Source organism: Syngnathus scovelli, chromosome 11 (genome assembly GCF_024217435.2).
Source record: "Syngnathus scovelli strain Florida chromosome 11, RoL_Ssco_1.2, whole genome shotgun sequence".
Lineage (NCBI taxonomy): Eukaryota > Metazoa > Chordata > Actinopteri > Syngnathiformes > Syngnathidae > Syngnathus > Syngnathus scovelli.
Window position 1 is genome coordinate 11,347,076 of NC_090857.1, and position 25,639 is coordinate 11,372,714.

Below are 25,639 nucleotides of genomic sequence, written 5' to 3' on the forward strand. Positions count from 1 at the left end.
TGCTGATATAGGAATTAAAATCAATCGCTGGGGGGGAGGGATAAAAACATTTCTAACTTCTCAAAGTCTGCTATTTTGTTCGAAGAAGTCCTGCATCAAAGTGAAAATAATATTCAACTGTAAGCCACTAGTGGGCTACAAAATGATTAAGCAGCATCCTTTTTTATTTGTAAATCTAAACAACAGACGGTTCTGTTTAATTTATGCAACAAGCTTTCTCACCTGGGATTGTTTTTCAGTGTGTTGACCAGAAACTCGTGCACGTCGATACCCGTGGAATCAGTGTATTCCTGACTGGAGTCTGACCAGAAAGTGACACAAAGAAAGCGTGAATGTGGATGATATAATACATTCAAGTGTAAAGTCACAAAAGCTGCTAGGAAGCTGGAGGGGGATTGTTTTCCACGACACTAAACAGTCCGAACAGCCATTTGATCTCCTGATTACGCCTGAGGGCCGATGCCCCAAGTGTAAGGGAAGAAGATAATGAGAAAGCGAAAGAGCAAGGGAACCCATATTCTCAAGAAAGAAATTACTTTTATCATCTTACGCATGTGGGTATTAAAACGGACAACTGGGTATCATCTAATAACTGCGAGTCTACACTAGAAAGGGAAAGTGTAGCAACGGATTCGAGCATTGTTATTCATTCCAAAATAGAGAAGAACACAAGTCACTTTACCGGCCTGACATTCACCTTCTGGACTATGTCAGCTATATGGACAGCCCCCTCCCCCCAACTGAACTGGATGACGAACTTTACTCGGGCAGCGACGGAGGCAGCTGCACTGCGAATTGTGCCATCCGGCAAGCACTGAGTTTCTCAAACTCAACTTTGCGCTACTCCAGCAGAGTCAAGCCAGCTGCGCTCCCGTCACAAAGCCACGGCGGAGCGGGACAATTTAGCGATGCACTGCAGCACAAAGGATGGTGTGCCATGGTGTGGAAAAGTATTAGGTTGTCGCGCTAACGGTATTTTTTCGCTACGGAACTTCCTTGCGCAACAGGCTGCATTTCAATAAAAAGTGTGGTTATAATAAAATGTCAGTAATTTAAGGTGTTACTCTAAAATGTGTGACTTACCACGTGACAACATCTTCCGTGGACCCTTGTCCTTCTTCTCCTTCTCTTCATTTTCATAGTCCTCCTTAGAGGACTTCTCCTCTTCCTTATCTGACGGACAGCTGATGTGAAGCTGGATGATATCCTAAAGCAAATTTAAAAAAAAATAATAAAAAAAATAAAAAAGAGGGATTACACACCAAAAATTATTGTTTGTGTTTAGTATTTGTAGTTAAATAGCGGGACGGTACCGATTCTGGAGGGCCATCGTTGGCGAAGGGACCAGAAGACTCTTCACAAACTGCCAGACTCCTCACCAGCTTCAGTTTTGCGTTCGACTGAAACAGAAAAAAAATATTTTGCTTAATATGTACTCGCTGTAAAGCCATCTCAATGGAGGCATGAAAAAGTTCGGACACAAACGGCTGTGCTAAAAGCAGCAGAGCTCATTAGGACACGCTTTCCTTAGGCAGATTACGGACACTCAAACAACACGAAAGCGATCCAAGCGTTAAGACAGTAAAAGCTAGAAGTCAGTCATGCACTAAGGCACCGTTTGAGCTAATCAATCCCGTTCGCAAGAAGCTAGGCACACATTTAGATATTTCTATGGCAGAGCGTTACAAAAATAAATAAATAAAGGTAAAGGTCATAGGAACAAAAATAGCAAGTTGCTCATCTTGCATAACTAATCAAAGGAGTGTCCAATAGCAGCATGGAATAACAAATTTACCTTGGCCCTCTTCCTGCCGTGACTGTGGTTAGGAGCCCGTTTCTGCGAGACATTTTCAAAGAAATGTTACAATAATAGACAATAACAAAAGTTTGCACCTATTTGAATACAGTATTATGATATACAAGAAAGTTACAAATGAAAGAGTAAATGTACACTTGGTTGACTGAGGCCGACCTGTACGTCCTGTGGGGTGCCATCTTCAGGTTCCGGACCTTCTCCTGTGCCTTCCTTGGGGCCCTGTGGCTGAGGAGAGGTCTTTCCTCGACCGCAGGGCTCGATGAGTGGCCCACTCTCTCCCTCCTTCTGGATGTCTGGGGTCAGGCTGACTGACATCTTCTTCTGGGAGAGGGAGAGGGTGGGAGACGGGGAGGGGGTTGGGTGCAGGACCCAGGAGCTTCTGAATGGAGAAACCCAAAAAATGAAAATTCAAAACAATTCCATTTGCATTTGGGGATGTATTAATAGCTACCTTTGGGTGCTATCAGATCGTCTGTCCGCGTGTGGCCGGGAAACTCTGGAGAGAAAGGTGCGGTGCGGTGAAGAAGCAAGCCACTAAGGTTGTGTACTGGGATGGACTGCAGCAGGAGGCCAAGTGCAGGCCATAGTAAGCCTTAGCCTTCAGGAGAGGAAAACATCAAGCTCAAGCAGTGTGTGGAAATACTTACAAAAAAAAAAAAAAGAGAGAGAGAGAGACCAGTTCCACGTTCATTTGTAAAATAGGCATATCTAATCTTAAAAATAATTATTAGGCAATTGTTAAATCCTTAGAAAACCTTTTCCTGGTGCAAATGAACATCCAACTAGCATTTCTCTGAACTGTCAGTCAGCCTTCATTTTGCAAGTCTTTTCCTATTTCCACTTGCCCTGTCCAATTACAAATCAGAGACACATTCATGGTCTAACGCACAGTTGGATTTTATGAAACTCTTTCGACAATCCAGATAACAGCTCCGTGTTTGCTGTAAGAGGTGATTGCAGAAAATCCCTTCCTCCTGTAATTTGTTTTTCCGTGTGTGATTATTATTATTAAGTGTCTGAATCAGAATGAATGACTGCGAATAGACTAACGAGTTGAGTGAGGAGTGAAGTTGCACAAGGGTGAACGATGGGGAGAGCAAGCGAGTGAGCGAGCGAGCGAGCAAGCAAGCTTGTGCTTGGAGGTGCAAACAGCTAGACAACTGAAAAAAAAATCTAATGACCTCTCTATTAATCAATGTCGCCTCAACTAACATCACCTTATATTTAATACACCCAAAAAAGTATTCAAGCCCTACCTCACACATGAGCACCCTTGCCAAATAACTAAGTTTAAAGCTATAATCCAATAAAAATATCGTTAGAGCATTCAGGCCAACTGAAAGGGGAGCAACTTGCCGACCAGTTGGGAGGGAGGAGGGGGAGGAGCACACCAGCAGGCCGGCCAACACCTCAGCTCTCCTCTGGGGCCTCTCGTGCGTCTCCCTTCGACTCAGTGCAGCAACATGGTCGCTCTTCCACTCCGGAGCCCTGAATAGTCAAAATGAAAAAGAGGAAGACACGCATGACGTCATGTTTCTCAGCCCCACGCACACACACATAGACATACCGAGTGACTCATCTCTGCTGCTCGCCGCTGGTGCTGCTGCTGCTGCTGCATGTAGCGGAGAGGTTTAGAGGAAGAAGCAGGATTACACTCCCTCGGGTTTGCGCTCCCTTCATTTCCCGACTAAATCACACTTTGCAACAACTTTTCAAGACACCCCGAGTATCTCTTCTTCCCCAAAATATGTTTGAACACACCATAGCTAAATGGACAGATTTGGCAATGGAGTCAAGCAGCGCAGCCGATGCATCTTACACCTGGAGGTTGTCTCGCATGCGTGCACAAACGCAGAATACCACCCGCGTGTGCCGTCGGAGATAAGCGAACAATGGATGCAGGGTTTCCCAGAGCAGGGAGAACCCGGGCAATGCAACAGCAAGTGCGTCACAGCAGCGGCATTGAGTGTGACGTGCACAGCTCGGCTTATACAAGACTCCCACTATTTGCCTTATACAGACGCGCGCGCGCGCCTTCTCCGTTGCACTACGTCCTCTTATGGGTATGTTTAGATTTATTGAATGAGTAGCTACAGCGTGTTATATATTGCATTTTTTAGGACAGTAATCGGGACGGGACAGGAAATGGGTTGTCGCGGTGTGTCACTAAGGGCAACCAAAAAAGCAAACAAAAACTTGGGGGTAGAATTTGATGGCTTGCACTGATTCAGTGCAAAGGGCCACACCACTGCAAAAATAGTGTGCTTATGAATAAACTGGCTTCACCTAGTCGCTCCTCCTCCACCCCAATCCTCTTTCATGTTTTCTCCTCACACTCCGCCCGCTAGCCGCAGAACACTCGCAGCTACTGGCACACTGGGTTGCCAGGGAGACGGCAACGTCATTCTCAACTGCTGCCATTTGTGTTGAGCGAGTACGAGCGAGAGGTGGGGGTGGGGGTGGTGGTGGTGGTGGGGGGGGGGGGGATGATGGCAAAAATAAATACACAGCTCGTAGCGCACGCTGAGAGGACCATCGATAACAGTTGAAAGCAAAAAGGAAGAGCAGTCAGATTTGTACAAGATCTTTGCAACCACACAAAATTGATGGCCGATTGATTTGATGACATGCTTTCCTCCAAATGAAATTAAATCAGCCTGTTTGAGTGGGTCTTTCCGGCTCGTGCAAATAATCCATTTCGCACCCAATCTATTGTGTGCGCGTGGGAGGGGGGGGGTCGTCAACGCCAAGTATGACTTTCGTTACCGAGGCAACCGGGGCAAATCACCGCCGCCTCCTCGTGAAAATACTGTAGTGTGTGACGCCTTAAAGTGTGGCTTGGTCTTGCCAAACAATTCGAGGGATGGGGGTCAGTGTGGGAGCTGGATTACGTAAATCAGACCCAGTGTTTCGTCACAACTCAGCTAAACGCTGACTGCCTTGCTCGGAGACAAATTTTCTGAATTAGGTAGCTCACAAATGATGTTATGTAATTTCACACTTGAAGCGTGGACAGGCACGCCATTACATCAACTATCAAAAAGTAAAACTCCCATGACATCCCGTTTTAACGCTGCATGTGCCTAAACCATATTAAAGGAAAGTTTTGTAAACGTACTAAACATTTCACCATAACGGGCAGGCCTCCACAATAATCCAATACGACACTGGCATTGAAAATCCAGGACATTCAGAGTAAAATCACAAAAAGCTTGATAAGTAACGAAAACCTGAGAGCAATGCCATTCATTTAGAAAAGGCAAGCTTTTCATTTCAGGATGCGCTCTTTACAAGGAAGAAGGATGGAGGTGAATAAAGCCTAGGAAGCGTGTAAACAGGTATGTGCACGCCTGGACAAACCCACAAACAGAAAGGGGGGAGAGCCAAGCTCAGGCAGTTTGACCCAATTCATCTCGTCGGTATTCAGCCGTGCACCTCGCCCGTTTGACGTCAGAGAGAAGCCATTTCACAAAAGACAGCGGGGTTATTTTCTCCACACGGTTAAAGGAGCCGTGTGTGTGTTTGTGTGTGTTGTCAGAGCTCAGTTTGTGCAAGCTCAGAGCCTCCGCATATCATATATCAGCAGCGTGTGCAGTGTGTGCGGCACGCTCGCTCGTCTATGTCAGAGAGGATTCCCCTTTGCATCGCTTACACAATCTCACAGGGAGGGGGACGGGGGCTGCTGTGGGCCGGAGGGGACGTCCCATCAGTCTGAGCGTCAACAGCAGCGATTTGGCACACACGCGCACTATTTGGCAACATGACACACTTCCTTGTATAAAGTCGACGGGCGACAGATGACGTACATGGTCAAAGGCGGCGCAAGACGGGGTTTCTCTTGAACCATCTACGTCCTTGTCCTTCCTCTTCCCATGCGCCGAGGACACCCCCTTCCCCCCACCCTGCTTGCTGCACCCGCCCACGACAAGTGTTTGCTCTCTTTCGCTCCTTTTCTTCCTCTTTTAATGTGTCTTCTTAAATTGTCAGCCCTGTTGCTGACGCCATCCGCCTCCACAGTCGGCCCACTCAGTCCTGTGGGACGAGCTATGACTCATTCGCTCCCTCCTTGCCTCCCCGTCCTCGTTCCCTACCTACTTACCTACCTTTCTGCAGATCCCCTAAAGTCTCTTATCGCTACAGTAGCTGGGATCTATGTTTAGTTATGGGTTCAGTTGCCTGTCAGGGCGTGCGAAAGCTGGGAGGTGCGCCAAATGGAGCGCTCAAATAGACTTTGTAATAAGGTTATTAAATGTACAGTGGAACCTTGACTTGACACATTCACGACCACTGACTTTTACATTAGTCAACTGGAAAGCCGGTGGGGCCAAAAACAACTTGATAGCTTATTTCCCAAATATCTGCTATATTATCACATTTTTGTAGTATTAAGTGTTGGGATGCCAAATGAGAATTTATACTGCCTGAAGCCTTAAATAATAAATAACAAATGGTGTTTTTTAGAGTACTGGATATACATAAAATGTTAGTAACGGTTAAAAACGTTCAATTATTCTAGTGTTATTCGTAAAGTAATATCATTAGTGTATTTTTTTTATTAATACAACTCAGCTATTAGACTGCTTTTTACTGATGATTTAAGTTTTTGCTGTCGTTTCAGTGTTGTATTTAAGTACGCATAGTAGTTAATTCAATATTTTGCAATCATAACCACATACAAAATAGTCTATCAATGACATAATTACAACCAAAAATTATTGTGCTTTATTGTGCTTAAATCAGAAGCATTCCGATGAAAAACCGTAAGTATAGGCGTGGTTGAAAATGCCTTCTCGCGTCACGGTTTTTACACCACAGAATGCAACACGGGAGTACTGCTAATCAGTGGGAATAAACTGTTGCACCACCTGCATACAGTTGACCCCCTCATTTGCAAGCATCACAACTTCTATTTCAGTCTTTCTGGGCAGCCAGTAAGAGGTGAGAAAGACGGAGGAGCGGCGGCTCACGAGTGAGACAGGAAGAGAGGGGAAAAAGTTCTCAATGATGAAACAATCCATGCCGTTAAGTGATTGGACCAACCCTCCGCCAATGGGAGGACCAGATCCATGGCAACAGGCTCTGTCGCCAAGAGAAATCCAGCTATATCCCTCAACACCCCCATATTTTTCACTCCTTTCCTAAACCTCATGATCCCCTCGTGTATCCACCCCACCTTCTCCTTTCTCCGATTCCAAGGCCAATATCAAAGGGCATCGAGTTTAACACAGACTTACACCATCGAGAGGAGGGAGCACGTTTAACGGCGCGGACGAAAACAAAGCCACATGTGCTAACCAAACATGGATCCCCGGAACTTAATGAGGCTTGGCGGAGTGATCAGAATTTGATTCATTCACAAAGAGTCATTAAAATGTGCAGCATCTTCACACTCACAACAGTATAATTAAAGCTGCATTCACACAATAAGTTTGATCCCTCGCTGATATTAACGGCTGTGGTTACCAAGGTAATTCGCACATATGTACATACATATGTCCACGTTTTCTGACCTATAGACTCATGGTTAATGTGTGTGGGTTTAAAAAAAAAAAAAAAAAAAAAGCTGCGTATGTACCGTTTAAAAAAAATGCACTCACTGCTTCAGCATTTATCCTTGCATATTTAAATTGCCACAATGTTTTTTTTTTTTAACAAAATGATTATTCACACTTGGAACTGCTGTGAACCGCCCGCTCCTCAACACAACACAGATCGATACCGACTCAGTCAATTCCCACCATTGGCACTCACACTGCAATGTGGTCTCGAGTGTGATGGATGAACTCCTAGGGTCAACTGGGAAGAAAATAGAATAGCACGGCCATCTTTAAACATTAACGAATGCTCGGTTGTAGAAATGCAGCTTGTATAATGCCGGACAACTTCTGGATTTCACCATGTATTTGCTCAAATTTACACCTTGAGCTAGGTGTATTTATTTATTTGTAATCAGTCAAATTGTTTGATTATTTGTTGCAATCCTAAATGTCAATGTCAAGATACCATCTGCGGTATAAGTGACTATTGGTCAGTAAATATTATGCAGTCATCCTCTCAATAAGATAAATAGAGTTGGGGTATGTACCGAAACAAACGGTGACCAGCGGCTTTCGGGAAAAGCACAAATGCATCCATTTGACAACAGCTAGCAGGCTGGCTTGCCATGCCAACAGTGGTGGAGGCTTGAGAGCGAGCGGCCAGCTCGCAGGCTTTACCCAGGAATTAGGCAACCAGCCAGTCACCAAGTCAGACGCTGCAAAGTGCTAAAGTCACTCTTACAATGCGACAAGTTGCGCCCCAAAAATAGCCAGTGGGGAGGCTGCAAAAATAACTAGGACATAACTCGATCCGCTATGCAGGATTGGGGCAAAGAAAACCAGACTGTGAGGGTGCCTGCAGGATTGCTTGTATAAACATCTGCCAGCCTCTGTAATGTGTTTTTTTTTTATTTTTTTATTTTTTACTTTAGATTCATTCTCATGACTTTTAGTAAGTCTTTTTGCTCTGATTTGGTAGCATGCCCAAATGTTTAAAAGCAATAATACATCAAATATTGAAGCCTCACAGTTTGGACAATTTAGGTGTAATTGTGTGATGATAGTGTGTTCCAATTACAGGGGAATCACACTCCTCAGCCTCCCTGGTAAGGTCTATTCAGGGGTGCTGGAGAGGAGGGTCCGTCGGGAGGTCGAACCTCGGATTCAGGAGGAGCAGTGTGGCTTTCGTCCTGGCCGTGGAACAGTGGACCAGCTCTACACCCTCGGCAGGATCCTCGAGGGTGCATGGGAGTTCGCCCAACCAGTCCACATGTGTTTTGTGGACTTGGAGAAGGCGTTCGACCGTGTCCCTCGGGAGGTTCTGTGGAGGGTGCTTCGGGAGTACGGGGTGCCGAGCCAACTGATAAGGGCGGTTCGGTCCCTGTATCACCGATGCCAGAGTCTGGTCCGCATTTCCGGCAGTAAGTCGGATTCGTTCCCAGTGAGGGTTGGACTCCGCCAAGGCTGCCCTTTGTCACCGATTCTGTTCATAATTTTTATGGACAGAATTTCTAGGCACAGCCGAGGCGTTGAGGGGGTCCGGTTTGGGGACCTCAGCATCGCGTCTCTGCTTTTTGCAGATGACGTGGTGCTGTTGGCTTCTTCAGGCCGTGATCTCCAGCTCTCGCTGGAACGGTTCGCAGCCGAGTGTGAAGCGGTCGGGATGAGGGTCAGCACCTCCAAATCCGAGTCCATGGTCCTTGATCGGAAAAGGGTGGAATGCCCTCTCCGGATCGGGGATGAGATCCTGCCCCAAGTGGAGGAGTTCAAGTATCTTGGAGTCTTGTTCACGAGTGAGGGGAGGATGGAGCGTGAGATCGACAGGCGGATCGGTGCAGCGTCGGCAGTAATGCGGACCCTGTACCGGTCCGTTGTGGTGAAGAGAGAGCTGAGCCAAAAGGCAAAGCTCTCAATTTACCGGTCGATTTACGCTCCTACCCTCACCTATGGTCACGAGCTATGGGTCGTGACCGAAAGAACGAGATCTCGGATACAAGCGGCCGAAATGAGTTTTCTCCGCAGGATGTCCGGGCTCTCCCTTAGAGATAGGGTGAGAAGCTCGGTCATCCGGGAGAGACTCGGAGTAGAGTCGCTACTCCTCCACGTTGAGAGGAGCCAGATGAGGTGGCTCGGGCATCTTATCAGGATGCCTCCTGGACGCCTCCCTGGGGAGGTGTTCCGGGCATGTCCCACCGGTAGGAGACCCCGGGGACGACCCAGGACGCGCTGGAGAGACTATGTCTCTCAGCTGGCCTGGGAACGCCTTGGGATCCCCCGGGATGAGCTGGATGAAGTGGCTGGGGAGAGGGAAGTCTGGGAGTCCCTCCTAAAGCTGCTGCCCCCGCGACCCGACCCCGGATAAGCGGAAGAAGATGGATGGATGGATGGATGTGTGATGATTGAAACAGTAAACTGAATTTCGACTCATGAACCACCAAGCTTTACCCTGCACCATTAATCAAAAGTAAGGAGGCCGATTTGAAACCCGGCTTAGCCCATTCTGTACAAATGACACTCGTGTCATGTGCGCTTCTTCCAGCCTTCAGGTGAGTCAATGTAAACCTTTTGACTTAAAGGCAATTACAGGAGTGAGTTACTCCAGGGGTTGCCATTGATTATTTTGCCACCCCCCCCCCACCCTTCCCTCAGCCTCTTGAACATCCTCTCCTTTGTGCTCTGTCTTTTTCCCACGCACTGGCAATTAGTATGCAGGCTACGGAAGGGCCAACTACCTGGGAAGCAGTAGTGCAAAATTGCCCCAAAAAAAAAAAAAACCCAGGGGGAATGAAATAAAAATAAATGGAGTATAGTTAAAGTTTCCAGGGAAAATATGGCTTGTTAGACAAATTATTGGACATCATAAAGTGGGATATACCTTCAGCCAGCATCAAATGTGCTCCTTTCCTTTAAGCACCGATTGTTCATCCTTTGCATGACAGTAACACACAGCCAACTCTGTTTGGGGTCGTTTGCCGTCACAAACTGTTGCTACCGACTTCAACAACACAACAATGTCCTGGAATAACAATAAATTGCTAATTAAGGGCGCTTTAAAAAAAAAAAAAAAGTTCATTACGCAGACACTGATTTGTTCGGCGCTTGTTGCCAGCTAGCACCCCTAACAGGCGCTCCATTCCATATAGGCCAACGAAAGCCCGCTGATTACTTTTTAAAGGCGGTCGACATAAATAACAGCACACTTTGATGCTCACAGCCTGATACAGTTGCCGGTCCAATTGATCACGTTTTGACAAACCAGGCTAACTTCAAGTGGGTTGTTTTGGGCGCCAAGATTGTTACCGTGGTTCTGACGTCACTGTCTCATAAACCAAAATTTACAGAGATATTTTGTCTATTTGAGGAGGAAAACGATGTGTTTATCTAAAAAATAAAAACAATAAAAAGACTGGAGGTTCCACTGCATTACATTCTGATAAGTGTGGTTTACATGCTCTAGCTCCATATGGATTCTCAGGACTAATTGTTTTTCTGATGCTGCAATATTCAATTTAAAAAATAAAAAAAAAAAAAAAAAGGCTTGTAGTAGTAGTGTCACCATCTGGCAAATCTGGCGATTTTGATTCATGTAGCAGCTCCAATCTAAGAGCTCCAATAATGATCTTATTATTAATGAACTAACTCTCCGACCAACAGAAGTACACATAATGTTTCAGTCAATCAGACACCGCCAGGTTGTTCCTCAGACTTTACAGGAGTTCACTGATGCCCTTAGACAGATCTGGGAGGACATCCCACAAGACACCACCCGTCGTGTACGTGGGGGCCACACAAGATATTGAAAAGAATTTTGAGTTGCAGAAATTGAATTTAGGCAAAATGGACGACGAGCCTGCCACATCATTTTTTCACTTTGATTTTTGGGGTGTCTATATACTGAGCCCTCTGTAGGCTAAAAACTTTTATTTCCATCAAAAGATGTGGCATCTTTTTGTTCTTGAGACATTAAACTGTTCATAACAGTATAGCTATCCAACATTTTTGTTGTCACCATTGAAATCTGATGTATTTTCAAAGTGTTCCTTTAATTTTTTTGAGCAGTGTATAACAAAAGACAATAGGGTAAGAGTAACCATCAGCAGCAGAGAAGGTCTTGGTAGGCAGGTCTGCTCAACCTGAAACAGTCAATGAGGGCGCTTTGCTATTTATAGCCAGTGAATTTTTTATTCAAGAGGGCTCTTCTGTTGTGCTCTTGCTCACCTCCTCTCATTTTAGTGTTTCCCCGCACATTTGGTCTCAACAGACAGGTAATGCGCGGAGGCTGCGTATCGTCTTGGGAGTGAGATTTGAGTGTGTGCGGCGCACACCTAGACTGTCGTGATCGCCGGCCGCCACTGTAGCTCTGAGCTAAGATAATCATTGGAGATAAGCATCAAGGTCTCTCAACGCAGGACTTCCCACATGCAGCCTTATGTAAGCGACTAGGTTGCCCCTCTTGGCGACACCCCTCCCCCTCTCGCTCCACGGCGTGACAGCGTTGCAGCGATGCCGACTTGCGCTGGCTGTGACCGCCGCCGCCACCGCCCTCCACCCACACAGGGACACGGTGGAAGGGAATTCCTCATTGCCTTTAAATGGCCACAAATTAATGCAAGTCATCAAGACGGCGGGGTCCTTATTTAATACAGTTTTTCAATTACTGTTAATTCAAACTGTATCATACAGACTAAAACAAAAGTTACAAGTTACCGACAGCGGAACTTTACCAAAGAACAAATCACAATGCACGCCAGCAAGCACAGAGACATGAACTGATGTCCCAACAAACGAGGATTACTTACAATAACAGACAACACATAGACAAAACATGCTTACTGTATGAAGAAGCAATCTGGGTGGATCTCCAGCCAAGTCCGATCAGGTCAGATTTTTTTTTTTTTTTGTTTTGTTATGAAATGACCAAAAAAAAGGAATCCCAGCAGCAGAGACAGCAGCTCTGGACTAGAATGAACTCTCGCTACTTAACTGCAAAGCGTAATGAATTCAATTTGTTGGGGGCGTGGGGTGGAGGGGGGAGTTTCAGGCAAGTTCAGCTCATTCTACTTTCTCCTAACTTGTCTGGTTCTTATGTCGAGGGGCGTCTCATCATTTTCTTTTTTTCCCTCAATGAAACTGAAACATGCACCAGGACATAAAAATGCTTGCTGGCTGGCTCTTTCCCGCTCTCATGGCATCATGTGCAGCGTTCACAACGCTGCCGTCTCTGGCAAACCCTCCTCCCCTTCCGCACGGATTCTTACTCTCTCTCCTCCTCCTTTCCTCCCTCCCTCACTCGCACATCTTGTTTGCTCTCTGCTCTGTGTGCTACAATATAATTGCAGTGACAGCCGCACGAAAGGCTCGCGAGCACCCCAGCTGTTTTTAAAAGGCTACATGAATCAGTCACCGAGGTTGCTTGGATGTGAAATACTTTTTTTTTTTTTTTTTTTTTTTAATCATTAACGTCAAAAATACCAGAACAGGAATGTGAAGTTTAAAACCAGATCCTCAATTTTACGACATTCACAGAAGTCATCACGCATCCATCGTGCGCAATATCAAGTGATGACTAAAAGCAGTGCTGCTGTAACAGTTAACAAAATACAAAGGGTATAAAAGGAAAGATAGCAGGCAAAAATTAATGGAAAAAAAAAACCTCATTAGCTGGGAATGCCTTAATCCCTCAAGACGACTTATTTGCATGTTCTCCCTGCAGCTTCAGTGGCTACAAGATGAGGAAGTCAAAAGTTCAGCATCAAAGCAACTATCGGTAGAGCGCTCGGGATAAGGTAGCCATCGAGGTATGTGTGCTTTGTACCTCGCTTGGCTACCGCGGGTCCAATATTCGTTTGGTATCCAAGTCCGTCAAGCCAAGATGCAACCAAGATGATTATGAAAACATGTTAGCAGTTAACAAAACAGCCGTTAACTTTCAAGCATAAAATAGTCATTGAATACTATAGTCCATAAAAACAACACACTCCCATATTCGTCCCCTAATGTCTTCGTCGATTCAAACAATCATTTGGCTAATCGAGTGGAACTGACTGCTGCTGAATTATGTCTCCAAAAACAACACGATGTCCTCAAAGACCTCTGCTATGGCAACGCCTCCTGGCAGGATATAATATTCTGATAGATACATCAGAACAGGAGTTCCGAACATTCACATTTTCCTATCCTGTTAATGATTTTTTTCCCCACTCATTGTCGATCAAGGAGCTTCCCTAAAATGCTCTAAAACTGAAGAACTGTCTGTCACTTCTCTGTCCTTCAAGTGCTAGCATAGCATGACATGCTAGTTAAGTGGCAGCTAATGGATTTGCCAGTGATAAATTTCACCGACAGAGTGGCTGGGTCACCAGCAGCACTGATTTGAAGATATTGTTTCCAACTTGAGCCATTCATCTTGTACAATGGAAGAATTCAGAAAAATAACTCAAAATCGCAGGTCAGTCACATGACCAGGAATCATGTGCTGTTCAAATGAGCCACGTCTTTTGCATCCAAGTTCTCCAAGTCTGGGGACAGCGATTAAAAAAAAGGGAACGGATTAGAAAGAACGCCGAGCAAGGATCAATGGCCAAAGCTATTGCAGATAAACCGTTGGGCGCCATGAACACCATCATTGGACAGGCAGAGGTGGTTTCTATCTATAAAAAAAAAGTGTTAAACTAAAGGCTAATGTTAAATGACATCGCCTGAAGAGTGCTGAAGGCATCTCCAAAACGGAATATACACCAGTCGTACAAGTGGAGAAAATCCTTAAGTATAGGATTTTTTTTACAGCTCTCCTTTAGCCTCCCTCTTGGTTATTTTCCCTCCAAACATATTGTCACAAACCCAGGGTTCAAGCATGCCCATATTTGGAAGTTCCGCGTTTGATATGAGGCGGCATGATAATGTATGCATAAGATGGCGACACGGGAAAGATTAAAATTCAAAACTGAGGTGACACTGAATATAGCCATGCATCACAATATCCGGTAGACCGGAGGAGTCCTCGTCTTTGAAAAGTCAAAATTTTCAAGGCCATTTGCACCTTGAAAATACTCGCACGAGTGAAGATAACTATTACACAACGACGGGTTATTTTTTTAGGCTTCCCGCTAGCTTGTAACGTACAGACGGCAGAAACGGTTATGACATCTGACCTTTTCATGGGAAATACAATGCTCTGTCTTGCATAGAGTCCATTAGAGAAAAATACACACATGGACAAAATTGTCATTCCCCTTCAATATTGAATTACAATGTAGGAACACAAGCTCATCATAAAGCGAGGACCCCTTGCAAATTTAATTCACATGACTTAAATATGAAAAAAATCAGCATCTGTCAACGCACTGCTTTCGACTTTTGAGGTTCCACTTTGTCGTGCATATGCATAGCAACCCACCGAGCTTCGCGGCGACGCCTCCCAAGTCAAGCGGGCAAAGATTTAACCGCAGTTGCCTCCTCTCCAACCCGATCAATAATTGACTTCAAAACAAAGTACGGACGATACGAGTGGAAACATCGGTTTTAGGGGGGCGTGGGGGTGAAAACAAACAAAGTTGATAAATGAGAAGGACGGCGACAAAAAAAGATGGAGACAGTATGAGAGGAGAAGGGAGAGGAGCAGCGGCAGCAACACCACGCATGGTGCTCTAGCAGAGATCTATAAATAGCTCTTCAAATCTCACTAGAAAAAGCCACTCGTCTTCTTCCATTGCTGCTGCAAACAAGACATTCAAAAGACAAGCCGATATGGATAGCGTGTCGACGAGTAAACCCGTGGACAGCATCCCGGTGGATCAGACCTGCCTATTTTGATGACATTACGGCTATAAAACCATAATTTTGAAAAAATGCTTTCATGTCGGCCGTCTCGGCTAGTATTAATAATTGATACTGGGAGTGGAATACAGCAGAATAACATTGAATAACAACATAACATTATGCAGTATGGCAAAACCAGAAAGAAACAATTGTGACAATTCTGTGTAAAGAGCGAGTCAAAATTTCATTAAGTGTAACTACAGTGTGCTGATCGTTTCTGATGAAAGTAAATATTGATAGGCTGTTCATTAAGCATTTTGCAGGATTCACACCTGTTAGCGCACAATGAGAACTCGGGGCAATGATTGGCTTTGATGATTGGCCGTGGAGGGCTTTGATCAAAAATACCGATCATGCATCTATTTTAAGAATGCCGACATATGATCGATCGGAGCACGCCTGCTGATAAGTTAGTGTTTAGGTAAAAAGTTAAGCTTGATTTTTTTTTCTTTTTACTGCGTTTGAATTGCTGAATCGGCGGGGGTTCAGTATCTTCAGATTTTACAATTGCTTTGGATGTCATCAGCTCCTGTTATTAACCAATTCTTTGTGGGTACAAGCTTACAGTCCCTCGAAGCAGCAGTAGCAGCACCTTCTCGTTTCATTCTCATTCAATTCATTCCAATGGCGATTTTTGTCAACATAATCTCGCGCCAGGTAGATTGGTAACTTTAAAGATAGCTCTTTACATTCAAAAGTAAAGTATTCAGAGGCGTTCGCCTTACCTTTATTGCTGGATCGAATGCAGAAGGGTCCGCGTTGAAGACTCCCTCGCCCCCCAACTCTCTCCCTCTCTCTCTCTTTTAAGTTGAGTCTGTAGGAGAGCAAATTGTTGCTGTACTCAAATCCAGAACCGGTTGAGATATTAGCCACACAAGACCAGAATCTAACAATAGCTAGCACATACACACACGGTATAAGCTTCTCGCCTACTCCTCCCCCGGCGCATATAATTAGCCAGACACACATGCGCGCACAAACACACACAGTTACCTAGCTAACGTTAGCCTGCTAACTAGCCTTTTCATTACAGTAAGCTAACAAATCCCGTCGCTAATCATGCACACTAGCTACCCATAGCATAACACGCGTTTTCGACAAACCAGTTGTCACCCCCTGGAACGGGAAAGGGATATCTGAGTGTCATTAGCCTCGCTGCACGGATATGACTTACCAGGGGCTAGTGCTAGCCACTCGGTAGGTGGTGGAGGTGGATCGCTGCGACCCCCGGACTGTCAAAATCGCGCCGCGTGAGCCTACACAACAGGCTCGCAGTGGTGACTCAAGATAGAATCATTTCGAGACGCCGCCAGCAACAGGCTAAATTGGCAGAGTCTAAATAAATAGAAAGTAAAGAAGAAAAAAAGAAAAGAAAAGAAACCTGATTTTCCCCCCGGCCGATGTCTCAGCTACGGCTTGCGAGTGTGTGTGTGTACACTGTTTGTTGGCGTCACTTTTTCGCCCACCCCCTCCTCACCTCACCAAAAGACTCCGATTGCCCTTGCCTGCAATCCGCAGATCAGGGTTGAACTAAATATGGGAGGAGCTAAACGTTTGACTCCGGAAGTGGTCGAAGCGTCCATTCAGTGAACAGAAAGTCGTATAGCCACGGAAGTACATTCACTGTGTTCAGGGGCTCTGAACATTGAAATAATGACTTTGGTTCTGAGTCCAGAGTGTCTGGATCAGGCTACTGGTTTCAAAAGTTACGGTCAAAACAAGTGCTCCACATAGAAATAAGAGAGATGTGTGCAGTACCAGCTCGCCCCAGCAGAGAGCGCACTCCCTAAATGGTTGACGTTCATAAGATTCTCATCCTGGCTGTTGCTTATCTTTATTATTTTCTTATCGGTTGTCGTTAATAGTTTCTTAACTTCAGTTTGGCTGCACCGGCACCATACAGTGAGAGTAATGGTGTTATATTCTATTTCATGCACGTTTTTCTGTGCAGCACTTGATTACAGTTGCGGTTGATTTTGTTTATATAAACAAATTTGAGATTAGCATTCAAAAAGGCCGTGCAAGTCTCTGCACACTTGGAGGTGCAGGCAAAGTGAAACTGCAACTGGCTCATTAAGTCAGATGCTTTGATCATACACTTCGTTAAGACTTGAATAAACGAGAGCTGTCAGAAAGGCAATTTATGGTATTTCATTTACGGTAAAGTGACGCCTGTCATGTTTTATTGCGAGGCTTTAGACTGGCTACCTGAAGTTATCACACCTTCACTCGTGCTACGAAGAGTCCATTGATTGTGACTGGTTAGTGAAGTGTGCTGCCGCCATCTGGTGGTTGGGGTATGAAGCGTACATGTGTTTCAAATTTTGCTTGTATCTCAAGCCTTGATACCTTATTGATGTTTGAAAGGAAATCACTGTAAAGACACTTAGACCTTCTATGTTACTGTATTTTTATATCATATTTGGCGAGCCAAGAACTTGAGGCAGTTTTTTTGTGAATAATAAGGGATGTAGTTGCACATATTTACCACACGATAGCAGCCATGCACTTCACTCATATCTTACCCAACACTTGTACAGGGCACGAATATTTAAAACTATGGACCCGTCACACTTTTTAACCACACTTTTATCAAAACCATCCGGGTTTTAGTGAGCATATGAAACCTATATGTATTATGATTCTATAATTTACTAAAACATTATTCATGTTAGTAATGCACATGAAAACACACAAAGCGTCCAAAGGCAAGTAAGGTCTTCTTTTTTATTGTAGCAAATTACATTCAATTAACAGTTCAACAAGTGAACGATCTGACATAACAGCTAAACGTAGATAAAATTTAAACAAATATAAGCCAGTATATTGTATTTAATGTTGCCATTTATGATTAGATATCGCCAATTAACTGGATGTTGATACTGTGTGAAAGGGCATCCCAGAATTCAACTTTGACCGACTTTGCACGTTTTTTAAGTGCGGCCGCACGGTTCACCCCACGTGTGAGGGGTCACTCGCTTTTGCATTGTGTACCTTTCCCAAATACGACCTGCACGCTCGTACTTGTATGTTCTCGGTCATTGACAATCACTCCACCTTGCCTTGTCTGCATGCTTGCTTGTGAGTACTTGCTGCGTCTGCAGATGCGCTGCCAGCAAAGTTCGTCTCACGGTGCCCCGGTGCGCTCATTGGTGCGTCCCTCCAACGTGTCACCACTTTTGTTGGATTACCCCACAGCAGATATTCTCACCACCAGACCAGGACACCGTGGCATCACTGAACTCTCCAGCTGCAGAGCAGGACCTCAAACGTACAACAGAAGAAGACTTTTTTTTCCCTGTTATTCGTTTTAACGCACAAGTTGATTTGACAGTCAAATGGCTGAGGTCTCCTCGTTGCGCGCGTTTCTCTTTTTCGCCCCGTTGCTCTGGGAGGGTCTCTGGGTAAGCGGTAGCCCCTCGGGTTGCGCGTCCTGCGGGCTCCGGCCCCTGCAGGGGAGGGACACGGAGGAGAGGCTGATGGTGGAGATGGCAAAGCAGCAACTTTTGGACAAGCTGCACCTGAAAGAGAGACCGAGGATCTCTCAGACTGTACCCCGAGCGGCGCTGCTCAGTGCGCTGCGCAAATTGCACTCGGGGCGCGTCAAGCAGGACGGCACCCTCGAACTAGACAACAATGCGCAATTCAAAGACCATGGCTATGAAATAGTCAGCTTTGCCGATAGAAGTAAGTGTTCGAAATGGGGTTTACACAATTCATGAAAGAACTTTTACATGGCGTTCTGGGAAATGCCATTGCGCAAAAACGATGAATCATCAGGATTCTTTGTGCTCTGCTTGTCTGTTCAGGTTGGTAGGAAATTAGGTGAAAGGGCAGGATAAATTGCCTCATCACATTCAGCATTTATTAGCTAGTTTCTCATCACTACTATTTATATACATATATTTACATATTACTATTTAGCTGCTATCCCAGACAGCATGGCTACTCACAACAGTGAATGTATGGATGGACGGATGGATGGACCTAAGACAACAAGACAGCAACACTGATGGACGTACAGTCTGATATGAACAGATAGATGGATTGAAAGACTAATATATGGAACGGTCACTGTTTCTATTATATATCCTTAGCTTGATCAGGCGTAATCAGATGTAAATACGTATATGCGGTCGTTGTGATTCATTGACATTTCCTTACTTTGCGTGTCTACTGTGTTTGACCAACAGTTGAAAGTGGAGATGGAGACGAGTCAAATCTCAGCCTTACCTTCCAGTTCATGCAAGAACATGGCCACAGCATCCAGGTGCTGCAGGCCTCCCTTTGGATCTATGTCCATTCCTCCAAGTCGCCCTTCCAAGTGCCAGCTCAAGTCTTCCTTACCTCAGATGGCGGAGAGTCAAATAGGACCTTAGTGATCGAAAAGATGTTGGCGGTCCAGGAGAGTAACTGGCATACCTTCCCCATCAGCCGCACCCTGCAGGCCTTCCTTGACGGCGGCCAGAAGCGACTGTATCTGCAGGTGAGCTGTGATGAAGATGGGAGAAATCTTTGCTCCCTGGAAAACTCTTCCAACACCCCGTATCAGCCCTTCCTGGTAGCCCAGGTGCGTCACCGTGATGACGCCGCCAGACACTTGCGCAGAAAGCGTTCACTGCGGTGCGGCAATGACATCACCGTTTGCTGCAAAAAAGAATTGTACATCAAGTTTAAGGACATCCAGTGGCACGACTGGATCATCGCGCCTGAAGGCTACCACATGAACTACTGCGTGGGGCAGTGCCCCCAGCATCTAGCCGGATCCCCCGGCATCGCCTCGTCCTTCCACGCCACCGTCTTGAGCCAGCTAAAGGTTAACGGCATCAACACGGCTGCGTCTTCGTGTTGTGTCCCCACCGAGCGGCAGCCTCTGTCCATGGTGTACTTCAACTCTCAGCACAGTATCATCAAAACCGATGTGCCTGACATGATCGTGGAGTCCTGTGGATGCACATAAGAGTTTGTAGCCTTGGGTAGGATTTTTTTTTTTTATGCTGCAGTCTTAGAGTATTGTATGTCAAGCACAAATGGCCAAAAATTGCTTGCCAATGCCAATTACATGCATTTGTAGGCAAAATATTGGCTCAAATAATATTATTTTCCAAGTTGAAATTACAGGCACATATGCAACAAAATGCATCAGAAATTGCACCAAAGAGATTCTTTTGCCATGATATGGATTTTTTTTTTTTGACAGTTGCTGATTGCGATATTTGGCAGAATATTTTTTTAATTAATCAACAGATTAATTCAAAAATATATATAACAAATAATTTTGGGCGTCTCCAACACCTACAACAATAGAAATATGAAAAATATGGATTACAGGCAAAATAACAGGCAATATATTGTAATGTGTTACTTCAGAAACAAATCCAACAAACAACGTTTTTTTTCTTGTTGATTTTAAAATAGCAATTAAATCGGTTGTCGGTTGATTAGTCAGTTAACCAAAGTCAAAGTAACCAAAGTCAAAAGCTATTTTTTCCGCTCAATTTGTAACAGACACAACTGAGTGAATTTGGGGGCATTGTGAGTGAGCGCCCCACCAAAAGGTTTGACGCAGCACTTCCACTGTATTGTTGTCACATGCAATATTTGCAGATTGACAAAACGGTCAGCATGTGAACTCAAGGTCATGATCTGGCAAACATTGGGACACGATTGCCTCAGTGGTCAGGTAATGTGAAGGTCTGCGCGGCAGGTGGGTCAAATGGGCATGTTGTGTTTTATGTTGGCGCATTTTGTTGCCAAAGTCCAAAGTTTTCTGGTGTGATGTATAATTAGAAGCTTTCCAGCAAAAGGCTGTTTGTTAATCATTCCACCGGAGACTTGACATCATCCCGATTGCGCCACAGGTGCTCCACTTGCTGTGCCTTGTGTTTGGGCTGCATTCAAAATGCCAGTATGCAAATGTATGGTTATAAAATTACTCAAAAATGCCAGTATAACATGTTGACACGATGCATCACATTGTAAACTGCAAACCTGAAATGGTATTGATATTTTTCAATTAATAGGACATGCATCTGTTGCCTACAAAGCTGCACTTGGGTTGTTATTTTACTCTTTAATGCAAAGATTTTTGGGGGGGAGCTGGGGATTATTATTATTATTATCAATATTATTATAAGCATCTTGTTGCCATCATACCATAATAAGCACTTTATCACCGTGAGACAATTGTGCTCGAAAAAGATGTTCAGCATAACCAAACTGAGATTTTTTTTATATATATGGTGTTATATTTTCTTGAATGAATCCTTGTCAGATTTTTGTTCTTAATGACGGCATTGCAGTTTCTATGTACTGTATGAATCGTTTTGTAAATAAAAGAACAAATGCATCTATGCTGTTTTTCTTTTTTATTGCATCCAGAATTCCATTATATTCAAAGGTTCATTTGCCTAATAATAGAATTGACCAAGTCATTCTTAACGTTCTTAAAAAATACATTAGCTAGAAAAGCAGTCAAACAAATAAAAGTTAAAGTCCCAATGATCATCGTCACACACACATCTGGGTGTGGTGAAATTTGTCCTCTGCATTTAACCCATCCCCATGTGATTTGAATCCATCCCCTGGGGGAGAGGGGAGCAGTGAGCAGCAGCGGTGCCGCGCTCGGGAATCATTTGGTGATCTAACCCCCCAATTCCAACCCTTAATGCTGAGTGCCAAGCAGGGAGGCAATGGGTCCCATTTTTATAGTCTTTGGTATGACCCGGCCGGGGTTTGAACCCACAACCTTCCAGTCTCAGGGCGGACAGTCTACTACTAGGCCACTGAGCTGGTAAACAAACAAACAAAATTACGCAAAAATGTATATATATATTTGAATCCACAAGCTTTAAGCAGACATGCAATCAAACACGGCGCTGCTAGCCAGCATGCTACTTGTCATGTCGACAGTCTGTAAGGCAAAGGGTGTGTTTGCTCATACAAACAGTCGAAGTGGTTTTATCCACTGTCTGTGTTTGGTGTGTCAACAGTTTCACATTCCCTTGGCATGCGCTTATTTTCATTTCGCTATGAAGGTACGTAAATGATTATCTCTTCATGTGATGCAACTCAGGATACGTTACAACATCCAAGCCACCAGTTCGAGAGCCAAATTATAATGTCGTTTGCCTGCATTGTACTGCTCAATATCTAAAGTGGGTTGCAAAGCAGAGGAGAAGAAGGAATTTATTCTAAACGTTTAGCATTACCTCGCTAACCCACCTTGTTTTTCCATCATCATTTTTTTCTATATGAAAAGGTCAGCTTTTTACAATTTTTCTGGACTCTATTACCTATCCGTTTTATAAAATATTTATATACGTCAATGTAGTAGTCCTTGTCACCGGCATTGATGCCACCAATGGAAAGCAGATAACTGACCCACTCTGGGAAAAACTGAAAGCCTACTGACTCACTGATATACTGACACACTGACCTAGTGTTGGCCACTAAAACCCTAATCCTTCACTCCACGCAATCCCACAAAATCTTCTTTATGGAGGCTTAATAAGGTGTGACTGGCCTCGTCCTCTTGCAGCGTCATAGCAGGGTAACCTGGGACGATACTTTTCCCATGCACCCTTCTCTTGACCAGTCAATGTTGAACTAACACTAACATAATCCAAGCTAATTGAATTAGGTCAAGGTTAAACTGTCAACAAAAGAGAAATCATTGAGTGGCTGAGAAATTCTGCAACAGAGGAAATAATTTCATACTCAGAGACTTCACATATTTTGTAGACATTTTCATTCTGGTAAAAATTTTCTTGTGATGTTTCTACCCATCGACAAAATTGTACGTCTATTATATGTATCAGGATGAACTGAATTGAACAGGAAGTCGGCCATTTTGGTTTCAATTGACAATATTGGGCAAGATATGATGTTATGAAGATTTCAAAATTAGAACAGTCAAATTGCACCAATTTAAGATATTTTTTTGACGTTAATTACTACCTTCCCTTTAGCCAGGGTTTAAAAAGCACGACATTTGTAGATATAACGCGAAAAGGTGAATTTGTGAAGAGAAACTGGTTGACTGTCCAATCAAATGAGCACTGTACCATACAGCGATTTGCGATGACAACAAATGTGGTCAACGTTCACGATGGCGGAAGCACTTCGAATAACTTTTAAATCCACAGGGTAATCCCATTAGGACAGACCCAGTTACCGTTATATCTCTACGTTACATCACGCCTGCTTTAACAACAACAGTAGACTTCTCTATGAACTCCGATAGCTTTCTTTTTGCCTTCATGTCATAGGTCAGGAGTTCTCTGGGGTCAGAGAAAATGTTTCCCCTGTAAGGAGTTTGTGAATCTCCCAAAAGTACACCAATCCCCGTGAGGATGTTTGATTTCACCATATTTAACTTTATTGAACTCTATTTAGCTTGGATTAAAACAAACTTTTGTTTTTTGTTTTCTTTCTACAGCTGCTTTTATCTAAAAGCGAATGCTGATGTAATGGCTGCTGTGCTAATGTAATGTAGATAAAAGGGCAAGTAGTGTTGACCAATAGGCTACACCAGTAATGTATAATTTGGTAACTCTGGGTCACAATTACTACAAAGTGTAAGACGATTAAAACAACGCCTGCTTGCTTAACTGTAATCATCCATGATTGATCCCAATTAGTCAACTGAACAAAGACAGCTCTGTTGTTCCATTAACTCTAAAGAAGAAAGTCAAAAGTGCGCTGGAAAATTCCAAAATATAGATATGCTTTTGGTTATGCTTATCCAGCCTGTGATTGGATTCCATTATTATGAGGATCAAAGATAAAAATATCTGTTTAAAGAACAGCGTGACTAATAAAAGCCAAAAATGACTCTAGTTTTGGACTAAAATAACAAAAACATATATGAACAATAAACATCAAATAATAATGTTATGGCAAAATTCAATTTTTATTTGAAGGTAAAATTCTGGCCCTCTGGAAAATATAGTTGTGACCCTGGTGTAACTAAATAGTACACTATAATATTGCAGCTATATATGGCCCAAATAAGATCCCAGAGTAAAAAAAAAAAAAGTATGTTACAATGTTTTATGTAATCCAAAATCAGGTATAAACTGAGCATTGGCTGCAAAATAAATACATCAATTGTGCATAGACCATTAAATGTCATAAACTAGTTAATGGAGAGTGTGAATGTAAAATAATCCAGCATCCCCAGAGAGCACAAGGTGAGGGAATTAATGTCACAGTTCGTGCTGTTCCACCCTCGCCCTCAGGCATTATGGCAGAAGTTCCTGTTCCTGCGGGGGACCTAATTCTGTCCAAGACTAAACACCTAACACTTAATTAGGTTATTCCACACCAGCCGACCTCACTTTTTAACACTCACTTTATCACTCATTGACACTGTGCCAAGTGTTACATCAATTAGAAGATGGCACACAAATCCTCAGCAACTGGCTAAATGGACGGACGGTAGCAGCTTGCTTAACCATAGATCATTTATTCTACCTGAACTTAATGCAAAATGGTTTCATAAAACAATGACCAGGTGGACTCTATTTCGTCTTATGTAGTGCATATGTACACACTGTCATTAAAGGCACTTTGAGTCCAGTCAAATAGCAAAAATAAAGAGAAATATGTGAAAATGTAGATCATTTTTGTTTGTAACTTCTGTTTAATTATTTATCTTCTCAACTATAAACTTTATTATCATATGTCCTACCTACATGGAACTTTTGTATGTAAATTGTACAGTACTGGAAATGTATGACGTTTGCGTTGGTTCTATTTCTGTTATTGAGCAATGCTTCTCTCTAGTGGCAGGACCTGAAACACACACCTATTTCAAGTATTTCCAGTTGCTGCTGCACCGAAAGACTGCATGCATCATTCCTCCCATAACCCCAACCCCTCTTTTTTTCTGCTCAGACAGACAGACAGACAGACAGACAGACAGACAGACAATAGCCTACATAATTGGAAAAAAAATGAGAAAAGTTAACAAAAATCAATAAGTCTTACATGACATTGTATTTAATTCTTAGAAAAATGTTGATATGTTGAAGTGACGTGCCGCAAGCTCCTGCACTTGCCATAAACAGATGATACAGAGTATGGAGTAAAAGACAGGATCCTTTTTCCTTTAACAATTACAAAATATGTTTATTAATATATTTCAATTAATTAATTTATTTACTAAATCAATATAAATCAAACTCTTGGAAATAAATTATTAGCATGCAGTTATAATACAAGTATAATTACACATTATTATTATTATTATTAGACATTTTAAACAGGAAGAAAGTGCCTTAGTATTCAATACAATAAAAGTCCAATTTAATCAGATTTTGCAGGTGTGCCTAATGTTGTGGCCAGTAACAGCAGATAAACTTGGAAATCAGCGCAATTTCTGACTAAAATGCTCCAGCGCAACCATTGGTAAAACAATGTCTGTCAGACAAACAAATGCATGCACCTCTAAAGCATTTGCATT

The 25,639-nt window shown here is 43.6% G+C and overlaps 2 protein-coding genes and 1 long non-coding RNA gene across 17 annotated transcripts in view; 1 reads left to right on the forward strand and 2 right to left on the reverse strand.

The window, feature by feature from the left end:
- Positions 1–16,689, reverse strand: part of LOC125976899 (R3H domain-containing protein 2) — a 28,240-nt gene extending 11,551 nt beyond the window's left edge. For 4 of the 11 annotated variants that reach the window (XM_068652359.1, XM_068652361.1, XM_068652358.1 and 1 more), the window contains exons 1-9: positions 16,346–16,688; positions 15,897–15,985; positions 3,173–3,304; positions 2,268–2,414; positions 1,973–2,195; positions 1,796–1,837; positions 1,314–1,400; positions 1,084–1,207; positions 223–301 (exon numbers count right to left, since the gene is read on the reverse strand). In XM_068652359.1, coding sequence (XP_068508460.1) covers positions 223–301; positions 1,084–1,207; positions 1,314–1,400; positions 1,796–1,837; positions 1,973–2,131 — 491 coding nt within the window. In that variant the 5' untranslated portion in view covers positions 2,132–2,195; positions 2,268–2,414; positions 3,173–3,304; positions 15,897–15,985; positions 16,346–16,688. Of the gene's footprint in view, positions 1–222; positions 302–1,083; positions 1,208–1,313; positions 1,401–1,795; positions 1,838–1,972; positions 2,196–2,267; positions 2,415–3,172; positions 3,305–3,383; positions 4,170–12,186; positions 15,859–15,896; positions 15,986–16,345 lie in introns of those variants that run through there. The other 7 variants (XM_068652357.1, XM_068652353.1, XM_068652354.1 and 4 more) reach the window with 6 other exon arrangements.
- Positions 16,690–18,509: 1,820 nt separating this feature from the next.
- Positions 18,510–21,520, forward strand: LOC125976922 (inhibin beta B chain). The gene is made up of 2 exons (XM_049732933.1): positions 18,510–18,858; positions 19,365–21,520. Exons 1-2 carry the CDS (start codon positions 18,510–18,512, stop codon positions 20,129–20,131), a joined length of 1,116 nt encoding a protein of 371 aa, XP_049588890.1. The 3' UTR covers positions 20,132–21,520.
- The window catches only part of LOC125976924 (uncharacterized), a 41,298-nt gene continuing 34,219 nt past the window's right edge, over positions 18,561–25,639 (reverse strand). For 3 of the 5 annotated variants that reach the window (XR_011087722.1, XR_011087721.1, XR_011087720.1), the window contains one exon: positions 18,561–25,283. This is a non-coding gene — a long non-coding RNA (uncharacterized lncRNA). The remainder of the gene's footprint in view (positions 25,284–25,639) is intronic. The other 2 variants (XR_011087724.1, XR_011087723.1) reach the window with 1 other exon arrangement.